Source organism: Vulpes lagopus, chromosome 11 (genome assembly GCF_018345385.1).
Source record: "Vulpes lagopus strain Blue_001 chromosome 11, ASM1834538v1, whole genome shotgun sequence".
Lineage (NCBI taxonomy): Eukaryota > Metazoa > Chordata > Mammalia > Carnivora > Canidae > Vulpes > Vulpes lagopus.
The window spans coordinates 80,360,828-80,374,132 of NC_054834.1; the positions used below are offsets into that span (position 1 = coordinate 80,360,828).

General features: G+C 33.0%; 1 protein-coding gene across 5 annotated transcripts in view; it reads left to right on the forward strand.

Moving 5' to 3' along the window:
• GALNT13 (polypeptide N-acetylgalactosaminyltransferase 13) overlaps positions 1–13,305 on the forward strand; it is a 514,036-nt gene that overhangs the window by 312,801 nt on the left and 187,930 nt on the right. For all 5 annotated transcript variants that reach the window (XM_041722124.1, XM_041722123.1, XM_041722125.1 and 2 more), the window contains 3 exons: positions 6,803–6,969; positions 7,631–7,838; positions 10,462–10,632. In XM_041722124.1, the coding sequence (XP_041578058.1) occupies positions 6,803–6,969; positions 7,631–7,838; positions 10,462–10,632 (546 nt within the window). The remainder of the gene's footprint in view (positions 1–6,802; positions 6,970–7,630; positions 7,839–10,461; positions 10,633–13,305) is intronic.

Genomic DNA, 13,305 nt, shown 5'->3' on the forward strand with positions numbered 1-13,305 from the left:
ATAGACCAAGAATCAGTACAGGGTCCAACTGGGTTTTAAAATAAAGGTGCTTGGGACATATAAATTTTAAAAACAATTAGTCAATATTGTTGAAGGCAACATAATATATAAATCAACATATAGAAACCCATGCAAAATTAAGTGCTTCATTTTACTTGAGGCCCCAAGCTGTTCAGTTATTATGAAAGAATCACTTTGCTGTTGCCCGAGTTTTCTTTGCATGGATGCATTGGCAAAAGATGAAATTTCCCTCTGTGAATATGAATTTTAATGGTTGTGAAACAAAGAAACCACACATAATTCTGCGAGGTTCAAGGCAATTCCCATAGCTATTAAAAATAAGAAGTATATAGAGGACTTGCATTGTAAGTCTTTATTTTTAATTACTATTATTAATCTTCTTGATTGAGGCAGTAAAAGGTAACCACTGACTCACTGAGCAGCAATTCAACAAGTCATGCAAACTACGATGTTGACAGTCTTTGTAGTCCTAAATGGATTGTGTCTAACTAAACCACTGTGTAATTATGGATCCTTTGTGATTTCACATTCTCATCTTATAGTCAATTTTTCTTTCTTTGATGTGGCATATTGTGTTCAGTAACTTATCTGAAAACATCAATATGGTTTTGAAAAGGATAAAATCAAATTGTAACAGTCTATGTTCCTATAATGTGTGCACAGCCGAGGGGAAAGATGGTAAATAGGTATGCTATCTCAGTGTATTTCCATGTTCCAGACATTGGAAATTCTACCCCCATATTCTCTCTAAATAAGAGCAGCTGGGTTTATTTCTCATATATTTATAAATCAACAGCAGATACAGAGAAGACTGGATGACATTAGTGTACTTTCAGATGACAGAAAATATTGTAAAGGAATTGAAGACTTTCTGACTCCAGTGCTTACAATTATAGGAAAATGCACTTTATTAATTTCACCTGATAAAACTGCAAAAAGAGATGTATTAACCTTAAGCATCTTATTTTAAAATGTTGATGCAAGCAAAAAGGTTTTATACACACACACGTGTGCACTGATAGATGTATATATATATGCATACACACACATATATGTATATTAAAGCCAATGTTTCTGTTAAATAACTTTAAACAACCTTTTCCAGCTTTGGCCGCACATTCAAATTCCCAACAGAGATCTTTTTTTAAATCCCATTGCACCTGGCCACACCCTAGACACCTTAAGTCAGAAACTCTGTGGTTGAAATCCACACATCAGTATTTTTTTTCCAGCTCATGGGATTATCCCAATGTGCAGCCAAGATGAAGAGTCATAGATATATTATTACAGAATTAAAAAGAAATAAACTTTCAGTTCAAGTATTATAGATTTAGCATGTCATAATATAGTATAAATATGAAATGCTATTATAATAAAGCTTATGATTTTACTAGAATACCAGATTTCAGGACCTTAGTTTGAGTAGTGGGCATCAAATATTCCCTTCAAATTGATGAAAATTGCTATTGCAGTCTGCCACCTTTACTCTCCAAGTTAATTATATATGCATTGTGTTCCCACAATAATGTCAATTTTTGCCAATCCTATTTAGATGTTTACATAAAAGAATAATAATATCTTCATAGGACAGATTGCAAAAAGCTTATTTGGTCTATATGTACATAATTTCAATGAAAGCTGTTTTCTGTACTTTGTTTTAATCAAATGATTCCAGGGGAATAGCTATTTCTCTATTTGTTTTAAAGATATATATTTGAATGGAAGATTAAGGCATATTTTTAAATTCAAATTTTTTTCTAATATTCCAGAAAGCAATAATATCATTTAAAACATTTGATGTAGCATATAGTGTGGGAAATAAATCACCACTGTTGCTAATATGATTAAGGAATAAAATATATTAATATTATTTATTACTTTATTATGCAGAATACTGAACCAGTTCTATGACTTGAGACTTGCACTCTGTAAAACGAACATTTGTATTAGTTAAGTTTGAAAGCTGTTTCCAAATCTACCATTGGGGATTTTGAGCTTCCTTCTGCAGACCAAGCAATGTCTACTACACATTTCAGATTACCTACCTTATTCTTACTATGTAAAAGATAAAAAAGCTGAGGTGGGCAGTGTGAAATAATTATTGCAATATCACAAAGAAGTTGTTTGCCATGTGTCAGAAGAAAAGGTTTTTAGAGAGGTTCAATCTAAGTACTTATCCCACTTCCATCACATAGCCCTCTTGTTTTTGTTTTGTTTGTTTTTAATTATTTTTTTAAAAAACAGTGAGTTGCAAGCTCTGACAACTTAGATACCTAAAGGTCTTTAAAACACACACAAACACACACACACACAGAAAACTAAAACTTGGGCAGCCCTGGTGGCGCAGTGGTTTGGCGCAGCTTGCAGCCTGGGGTTTGATCCTGGAGACGCGGGATCGAGTCCCGCATGGGGCTCCCTGCAAGGAGCCTGCTTCTCCCTCTGCCTGTGTCTCTGCCTCTCTCTCTGTGTCTATGAGTAAATAAATAAAATCTTTAAAAAAGAAAACTAAAACTAAATAACGCATTTAGTACTCTTTCTTGGCTAAACAAGAAATTATTCTGTTCACCTGTTATTGTAATTATTGTAATAATTATTACAATTATTCTATTCTATTCACCTGTTCTAAGATGCACCCTTTTAGTTTTACGCGTCTGAAATCAGGATGAGTTTTACAGTCGATGGTTAGTTAGAATCGTTGTCAACCAGCAGGCAGTTGTTATAGAAGCCGTATTTCCTAAGCTTGTATGAATGTCGTCATGACTGTTCACATAGTCCTGCTTCACCTAAGTTATTCACTACACTGTTTATACTACAGGTGCAGAGTTAATTGTCATTCAACATTCCCTCAGAGAAGTTACAGTCTGATTCAATATTGGAACAAAAAGTTATTGCATGAAAAGAAAGGCAAGGAAACAGTGACAAGTGTTAAATTTCCTAAGAGGAAGCAAATGTTCATTGTTGGAGCAGTGACCACAACTCTATATTTTCTTGCTAGTCAACAGCTGACTGATTTAGATAGCCTTATTTCTTATCATGTCAACCAGGCAACAATATCACCAGAGATCTCATTAGAAATGCAGAATCGTGGGCAGCCCCGGTGGCGCAGCGGTTTAGCGCCGCCTTCAGCCCAGGGCCTGATCCTGGAGTCCCTGGATCGAGTCCCACGTCAGGCTCTCTGCATGGAGCCTGCTTCTCCCTCTGCCTGTGTCTCTCTCTCTTTCTGCGTCTCTATGAATAAATAAATTAAAAAATCTTAAAATAATAATAAACTAGAAGTGATGATTTAAAAAAAAAAGAAATGCAGAATCTTGAGGCACCTGCACTAGTTGTTTAATCATACAACTCTTGATTTCCGCTCAGGTCAAGATCTCAGGGTTGTGAGGTCAATCCTAAGTCCAGCTCCGCTCTGGGCATGGAGCCTGCTTAAGATTCTCTCTCTTCTTCTGTGCCCCCTAAAAAAAAAAAAAAAAAAAAAGAATGCAGTATCTTGGGCCCATCCCAAATCTACCAAATCAGAATCTGCATTTTATCAAGATGCCCATATAATTTTTTTGCCCCTTAAAATTTGAAAAGCATAACTTTATAGTATGAAGGAAAATACCCACAAGAAGATGAAGCCATTTTATATTTTGTTACTGAGATGTGTGCTTAGTGTATGCCTCTCAGATGTTAAGCAATGCAACCTAAAGCTAGAAAAAGCCTCTTAGAATAGATGAAAGAAACTTCAAAGCAACATAAAGCTGATGTGACTGATTTATAAACAAGCATGACAATATTGATAGAAATCTATGTCCAAGTAAATTTAAAGGCTTGTTCCATAAGCTCTATCTAGGTATTAAATAGACTCTAGTGATAAGAAAGTATATGGTGTGATTTATTTGACACTTTTTCCTTTCCTAGTAATACATAAGATGATGGTGTATCTTACTACAGGTGAAACAGTAGATGTGATGGAATACAGAAAATGGTAAAAGTACAATGTATCACAATCCCATTAGAAACCATGGAAATAACTCCTGTTCATAAGCCTCTATGAACTGCAGATAGGAGGATAAACTGACATTGAAAATAATTGATATTATTCTAGAAATTATTTTATGATCATACAAAGTTTTCTGTGCTAAATAATTGTTTACATAGGAAGAAAAGGAAGAATTAATAAACATATTAGCCACATTTTATTTTTATGCTACATTAAATAATGACAGAGTGGAAATTTTCTCTAAACATAATAGTTGCATTAATAGTAAATTAGTTCATTATATATTGTCATATATATTGAATATAAAATTAACATTTGTGAGTAGATTTTTTAACAAAAACAAAGCATGATAGATGTATTTTAAGAAGCTGGATTTGAATATTGCTTTTAGTTTGGTATTTTAAAAGGTTTATCTACCCATATGATCCTCTGTTTTGTTTCTTAAATTCCACGTATGAATGAGATCATATAATAATTATCTTTCTTTGATTGACTTATTTTGCTCATAGGGGAAGAGAAGAAAAAATAAAATGAGACAAAATCAGAGAGGGAGACAAACCATTGAGGCCCCTAATCATAGGGAACAAACTGAGTGTCCTTGGAGAGGAAGGGGGCGTGGAGGTGTGGTAACTGGGTGATGGACATTAAGGAGGGTACGTGATGTGATGAGCACTGGGTGTAATCACTGACTTCTACCTCTGAAACCAATAATACATTATATGTTGATTAATTACATTCAAATAAAAATTTAAAAAGTATCCTTGAAGGAAAGAAAAAAAAACATAAGGGATGGACCCATGGAATTCCAAGGTCCCCCCATATTCAACTCCTGAGACCAAGACCTTTCTGGTTTCCATCAAAGCCATCCACATTGCTTCAAATCACCCTCTGTGTTTACTGCCTTCCAGTTAACTTGTTTTGCCTTAAACATCAGCTTTTAAATAAATGAAAGACTTAAAAAATCTATCTAAATATCTCATTCATTTTTTTCTTTATTGGCATTTAGAATACAAAACATAAACATACATGCATACATAACATACAAAAAAAAAAAACCATAAATCACTTTTTTTCCAGCGATACTGGTAAGCCCTTATATCCTTGGGTCAAGCCAGTAATTGTTGACTGTTGGACACTTTCAGCCTGATTTTCCAGTTTTATTTCTTTATTGATAATAATCATGATGGTCTTTATCATACTTTTTGCTCAGTATGCTGTTTTTTTGAGGCAGAAGAATGAAGGTTTGAGGAAAATCATGGTGAGAACATGTCTGATTCACGAAGGTGGCCGAGTCCATTTGGTAATAAACTGTTTGGATGCCTAAGTCACATGCTGATGAGGCATATAAGAACCTGTTTGAATCTTGCCACTAGAATGGGAGAAGATGGCTATGGATCAAAGAACTTTTTCTCAGTAAATTTTGATTTTCCTATATACACAATATGTTTTTTAATGTGAATAATTAATGAATGCTTTTCAAATAAATATATACAGAAAAAATGTCGTAGTTCAGGTACAGTACCTTTTTGCCTGACTATATTGTAGATTTCACTAAGTAGATGATATTTTAGACTGTTTTAAAAGATGATTAATGTTTCAATAGGCATACAATCGGTATTTAATTTTATACCCTTATGCCCCACATTTTATTGAATTTTTTCACTCACCTATGAAGAAGATAATTTTAATACTTATTTTGTGTCATGCATTAGATCATTCATGAGTGGTAGCAAGTATCTAGTTCATTTTATTTTATGGAATTAATTCTGTAGCCCTTTAGAACATTTTATATGAAACAATAACCTAAGGTGAATAAACTTCTATTCCTGTTCCAGATACCCAATTACATTTTTTTTCTCTAAAATTTTATAATTAATGAGAATTATTGTGGACTCTGTGCAACTGGTACCATCTGTTTCACCTAAAAGTTTTTTCTTGAAAATGCAGCTCTCAGGGTTCACCTCAGACTCACTAAACCTGAATCTGCATTTTAACAAATCTCTAGGTGATTCCTATGCACATCAGAGTTTGGGAAGTGCTGGTAGCCTTCACCCTTTCTTGACCTCCAATCTGCAAAGTAAATCCTAGCCCCTAAACTCTTCCTTCAAAGTAGACATGGTTTATAGCATATTCAAACAGAATGGAAAACACACGACTAGATTTTAGAATAGAAAAATAATCTCAGTTTTACATGCTTCAAAACCTTGTGAACACAACTTTTCATGTTCTTAAGACTTTTTGAGTTATACTATTTTTTTTTTCTAAACAAGGAATTAAATTATATACACTAAATGAATTCTTATGTCCCTGTTGTACCCTGGTCTTCTACTGATAGTCTTGGAATGTTATTTTGGCTTTCTTACACTTGTGGAGATCATGCTGCTTTGTTCCCTACAGGAATTTAAAATAAGGGACACCTGGGTGGCTCAGCGGTTGAGTGTCTGCCTCTGGCTCAGGATGTGACCCTGGAGTCCTGGGATCGAATCCCACATCGGGCTCCCTGTAAGGAGTCTGCTCTTCCCTCTGCCTGTATCTCTGCCTCTCTCTGTGTCTCTCATGAATAAATAAATAAAATCTTTAAAAAAGGGAATTAAAATATTAGTAATTATGCCTATTTAATTTTCAAAATGCCACATAATTACAACATTTATTAAAAGGAAAATTATTTTACATAATCATAAAATGTTTCCTTAGTAAGGGGCATTCAAGTATAAAGTTGTGTTACCAGGGATATTTTTTATTACAATGATCAGAATGAAAAATGAATTTATTAGCATGTCTCTCTTCTTTCTTTTCCAGATGCAAGACAAAGGTCTACGCTGATGAACTTCCAAACACAAGCGTAGTCATTGTGTTTCACAATGAAGCTTGGAGCACTCTCCTTAGAACTGTTTATAGTGTTATAAATCGTTCCCCACGTTATCTGCTCTCTGAAGTCATCTTGGTAGATGATGCTAGTGAAAGAGGTATAAATATTTTTCCCACTATATATATTTTTTAATCAGAACACTTTATTATGGTCAAAAAGATAGCCAGCCAATGATCTGTATTTTCCTTATAATTAAACTAGCCCTGAAATCACCTATCAGATTTTCATCAATATACCTGGTTAATGCCAATTCCAGGAATATGAAACTAATTCTTTCAGTTTCTTTCATGATTCCATTTGATCTGTACTAACCTAAGAAATCAGCCGAAGTGATTTTTAGAAGTGTTTATTTTTTTCCAACCTAAATGATTATATGATTGAGCATTAATACGACTTCGAGGACATTTATCTGTGTGTGTGTGTGTGTGTGTGTGTGTGTGTGTGTGTGTGCGCGCCGGTAAAAGCAACATAACTTATAAATAAGTCTTTATTTGTGCTCTTGTAGCCCAATTTCTAAGTTAGAGTCTGGTATATTAACTTCCTATTATATCCTTATCTTTTTCAGTCAAGTTGATAGAGTTATCGTGAAATATATATTAAACTACTGATAAAATCCCTATATATTTATTTCACCTAATCCCAAATAATGTTGATAGGAGCTGGCTACCATTTCTATGTGTTGAATTCCATCTGGGCAGGAGTATCTCTATGTCTTAAAATAGTTTCAAAACTTTATAAATTCTTATTGCACATTACAGATTTTCTCAAGTTGACATTAGAGAATTATGTGAAAAATTTAGAGGTGCCGGTAAAAATTATTAGAATGGAAGAGCGTTCTGGGTTAATACGTGCCCGCCTTCGAGGAGCAGCTGCTTCAAAAGGGCAGGTCATAACTTTTCTCGATGCACACTGTGAATGCACCTTAGGATGGCTGGAGCCTTTGCTGGCAAGAATAAAAGAAGACAGGTAAGAATACATGCATTATGTCTCCCTGGGTTTGAACCTGTTAGGACAGTTCTAGGTAGCGGTCAAAACTTCTTCATAAATTGCTATTTTTAGGAAGTTTATTTTCTAGCTTTTAAAAAGCACCCCTCCCCCATTTAATAAAGCCTTATTTGTGCTGGATATTAATATTTGATTAAGAAATAATCAAACAATTTAAACAGGAAAAATGTGTTGAATATTCATTTTGTAGGTGATAGAAATGAGTCCAGTTTGACATATTGTCATGTTTTATAAAATACATTTCAAAGCACCTCATTGTGTTCCCACAACCACCCTGTGAGATACATAATATAGATGTTCTTATCTGTACCTAATTGAGAGGAATAAAGAAGTTAAGTAGCTTGTCCCAGTTACTAGAAATATTGGGAGCAACAGTATATTTCTTTCCGTTCCCAGACCAGTGTTCACTGCCCTTATTCAAAGTCGGGTTCAAAACCACCTAGAGGATCTTAAAAATGAAGACACACACTCATACATCCCACTGTATGAAATCACAATAAAACAGACAAAACAAAACGAAAACAGAAAACAGAGCACAACTATTAGAATTTTAATTATTTAAACAATGTTGCCAATTTGTACATACAGATTGGGAAATCTGAAAAATTGAATGGCACTTTATAGAAATTAAGAAACCTGATACTTACCTGCAATTCTTTCTGCTAATGATGCTATCAAATACAAGCTTTTCTTACAGATATTCCTAAACATTGATGATAAATGATTATAATCCCTAAGTACCTAATGAAGACAACTGTGTTGAATGCTCTGATACAATAACAAAGCATTGCATAACACCTCGTTTGCATAGTCATTTCACTTACCATAGAAAGTCTTCTTAAAATTGCAGTTTTTAATTAAGCTTCCAAGACAAGGGCTGCTTAGTGTGAGCTCCTCCAGCTACATCATGTAATCGGCAGGATTTGGTACTTGCCAGGAAGATAGATGGAGGTTGTCAGTAAAATGAAGCATAGCAGTTGAAGAAAGCAGGGGGAACCTTTTAGTCAACTGAGTGTAGGACACAGCTAATAACATGCCATGCATTGTACAGTATGCACAGGAGGGTAAGACTGGCAAAGTAAAATGAACTTAGAACATCTTAAATGCATTTCCTGGCAACTTTTCATACATTATGCTGCTTTTTTAAACATGTGTTTCATATTCAACTTATTGAATTTTTAATATAATGTTGTTCAATATCATCATGCATAGATCATTTATTTTTTAATATATGTTTATATTGTATTTGCATATAATGAATTCTAATGTCTTGTCCTGCTTATACATTCTAAAGTTGCCATAACTAGATAATAAAGTGCTATTCAAGATTATCAGATCTGATTTTGCTTCCCTACAAATTGTCATTAAATTTAATGAAGAAAGATAGAAAGACATTGATTTTGTAGGGGCCAGAATTACCAAGAAACTTTTCCAAGGCTAGATGAATTCTATTGATTTCTGAGAACTCTAGGCTTTGGCCAATTGTGTGGAATAGAAAACCTAATTGAAAATGAGCATTTGTGACACTGGTGTTACAAAACCAGAATAAAATAATGGACAACATCTATTTGCTTTCCACATTTCTGGGTGATTCAAAAGCATATTTGTATATTTACCTCCCATCAGATATGAAAAATAAGCTCTGCTCTTTGGAATTAGCTACAAGCAATGCAAACTTGAGTAGACCTGAACATTTGCTATAGAGATGACAGATATCTCAAAATAAAACATATAAGCCAGGAGTAGAGGAAGACTGGAGAAAGCATAACACGGATTAAAAGAATATCCAGTTTTCTCCTATTGTGGAAGTTACTTATCCTAAAAAAGCCATCATGAAGAACACCCACTCTCCTGGCTCTCCCTCTTAACTTTAAGAAGAAATAGATCTTTAGATACAACACAGAAACTTAAATTGCTTATTTTTCCCTATTTTAAAATATGCAGATTGTTATAGTTAATTCTAAGGTCTAGGTCAACACACTTAGAAATTGTTATGTCCCTAATATCTTTCAGAGGAAACATTTACTTACACCGATAATGATGATTTTTATTGTTGCTTCTGTTTCTCGATTTTTACTTGTTTACTTTTTCTAGTAGATATTGGCCCCAGGAAAATTTTTTCAGAACTCTTTAAACTAACCTATACCCTTTGAGATTCAAAATACCAGGTCTAATTCGTCATCATCCATTCACTATTTCTGCATGCTATTGCTTTTCAGTGGGCTCTAGCTAAAATTATGCATAATATTGAAGTAGCTCTACTAATCATGCTGTGGGTGGAGGTTTTATGAAAAAATAGACCATGTTCATCCTGCTGAGTTAGTATTTAGAATACATTTGGATATCAGCTTGAAGACCAATTAGTGTATTTGATTAGATTATAAATGATAGAATGGAGTAGAGACTGTAAGGAAATGTGGTAAAAGGAAATGATTCCATAAAGAAAAAGGATAAAACAAAAATAAAGTTATATTAAAGTAACAAAATGATTAAATTTCAATTTAACATCTATACTGGATCTGAAGAAGCTAATGTAGTATTTAAATTATTATTTATATGTAAACTGGTTTCGATTTTTCTGCAGGAAAACAGTGGTATGCCCTATCATTGATGTAATTAGTGATGATACCTTTGAATATATGGCTGGGTCAGACATGACTTATGGGGGTTTTAACTGGAAACTGAATTTCCGTTGGTATCCTGTTCCCCAAAGAGAAATGGATAGAAGGAAAGGAGATAGAACATTACCTGTAAGGTATGTAGCTCATATCTTCCAAAGGCTAGCATGTTTATTTCTATAATAATTAAAAAGTATTATGAATTTGTGCTCTCATTTTTAAGTCTTATAAATGCATATACTTTTTATTCATATACACATTTACATTATCATTGCTTACATGATTATCTAAGAATCAATGACAATATTAAATTTAGTTTAAATTAGCACAGGAAAATTTAATTATTGGCAGAAGTGCCAAATTTCTTTTGAAACTTTGTGTATTCTTATATTCAAAATATATTTATGGTGAATTTTCTGTGTGACAGCCTTGATGCTTCCAATAAATATGTATCTTACCTAAATGTATATGCTTTATAATAGAGATATTCTCAAAATTGAAATAAGTAAAAATGTTTTGGTAGATATTCTAAATTTACTAACTTCAAAGAGCTGTCTTCCTTATAGTTATATAAGAAAGATCCATTTGGAAAATTTTAATATATTAACAATTATGACAGATTTATTGTTTGATCTAAATTAGCTAAAATACCTATTTAATTTGAAGTATTGATTCATAAAATATGTCTGTTCTTAATACAAAATAAGAAATACCATTTGTATCTTTAGTTGTCTAGATCAGCATTACTCACTTTATTTACATAAAATGGCCACCTTCTTATTTTAACATATTATTATGTATCACTTGCTTGCAACCAAAACTTGATTTCCTAACAACATATTGGAGAGGGGAAAAAAAAAAAAAACATATTGGAGAGGGGGATCACTAGTTTTGCTTTTTAAAGATAAATTTGGCAAATCATGATTTAGTTTGAACAATAGAGAAATGTCCTAACATCCTAAAACAGTATCTGTGACCCATTATCTAAACAAGGATGTCTCCTAACCTATTGAAGTAATGACTTATCCGTTGGCAAGACTAATTACCTAATGAATGAATTAAAACTAAAAATTGGCTCATGGAAGAGAACAACTTTGTTATAGAACAGTTAATATTGAGACAGTTAATCCTCTTAAGGAGATATTGCTACATCAAAGAGGAAAAATAAAATGTGGCTCCAAATAATTGCATAAAAACATGAAGTTATTATTTCAGCATTTAAAGTATAACTTAATAGTCTTTAAATCTTGCTGTAATCTTTAAATTCACTAAGCTTATTGACTGCTGATCTTGACCAGCTGAGGAAAGACAGTCACTCTTAATACCATTGTTTATTAGAAATCCTGTTTTCACAGGTCATGGCTTCATTTAATGTTACCTGATTTTTCAGCTTCGGAACCCACGTGAAAATTATCAGAATACTTGACTACTACACTCAAATATAATGTGTTTATTCATCTGAGAATGAAGTTTGAAAGATGATGTAGTTATTTTTAAACACATTGGCAAAAGACATATTTTTTAAGATGCACTGGTTTTTTAAATACATTCGCAAAAGGATTTTCTTGATTTTCTCATAGTGAAAAGGTAGATAATTAAGAGTTAGCCAACATTCATAGTTAGGAATTTCTGACTCAAAAAAAAAGAAAAAAGAAATTTCTGATCTCATTCACAAAAGGAAATATCTACATAGCAATCAGCCATTATTTCTCATCATTCATTAATTAAAACAAAAAAGGAAACATTCAACTTGTTACGTTTTAACCGCAACTTGTGTTTTTACTGTAGTGACGTGGAGACCCAATAAAATCTCAATATCTTTTATCTATTTCCCTCAGTAATGGCACAGTATTTTACTTTCTAAAATGCTGAGGGAGCTGGAACAAGAGAAACAGAGAAACCTCAGTCTTTGCTGAAGTTTCCAGATTTTTATGGCAAAAGGTTAATTAATTCACGGGCTGTGTTGTAGCAGCCTGCATGTAATTTTCATCAGCATAGCTGTAATGTGAACTTTCTTTGTACTTGTAATCTATTACTCGAAGACGTGATCATTTTTCTCACATTCGTACAAACAGATAAATCATTCTAGGTGGTGAAGACAATTTTTTTTTTCTCCTACTTGATTAACGGAATTCTGAATAGCTAAGGTGATTAAAATGAGGTTAAATTTTAGTTTTCTTAGTGAAATGCTTCATCTAAAATGTCAGTTATGACAGAACTTTCTAGCGACTATAATTGGCTAGTTAGTCATCATTTAGAAATACAATCATGCATAAAGAACCAACTTGAACTTGTGACTTAAACTTAGTTATACCACATTTAAAGTAAAATTTATAATGGCTATGGATATTATTCTTTTGTCAACGTCTGGCTTTTTCATTCTGATACTAAATGAAGTTTGTAAAATACTTGGTATTTTGAAGTGATGAATATGGAATAATAGCACACATAATCTTGAATGTTTGGTTTTCTTTAATTAGTAAACTCTCCTTGACATTTTAGCAGTCATAGTATACGACTTTTCAATAGTGTCTCAATTATATGTGCAACAGTAGAATAATAAAGTTGTTAAACCAGAGGTCATAAACCAGGAGCTTGTGTGTCAGACATGCTCTGTAGTTGTGGGGGTTTTGGCATATACAGTGTTTTACATTTTTAAAAATTACCAACATTTTAAAAATGAGATGTTCTAAGTAAAAATATGAAGTTTTATTTATTCTTGAAAATTCAGATCTTACTACAATGGTCATGTATTCATACTTGGCACCATCAGGTGGAGTTGAGTAGAAGCTACCATTTAGAAATGGCCT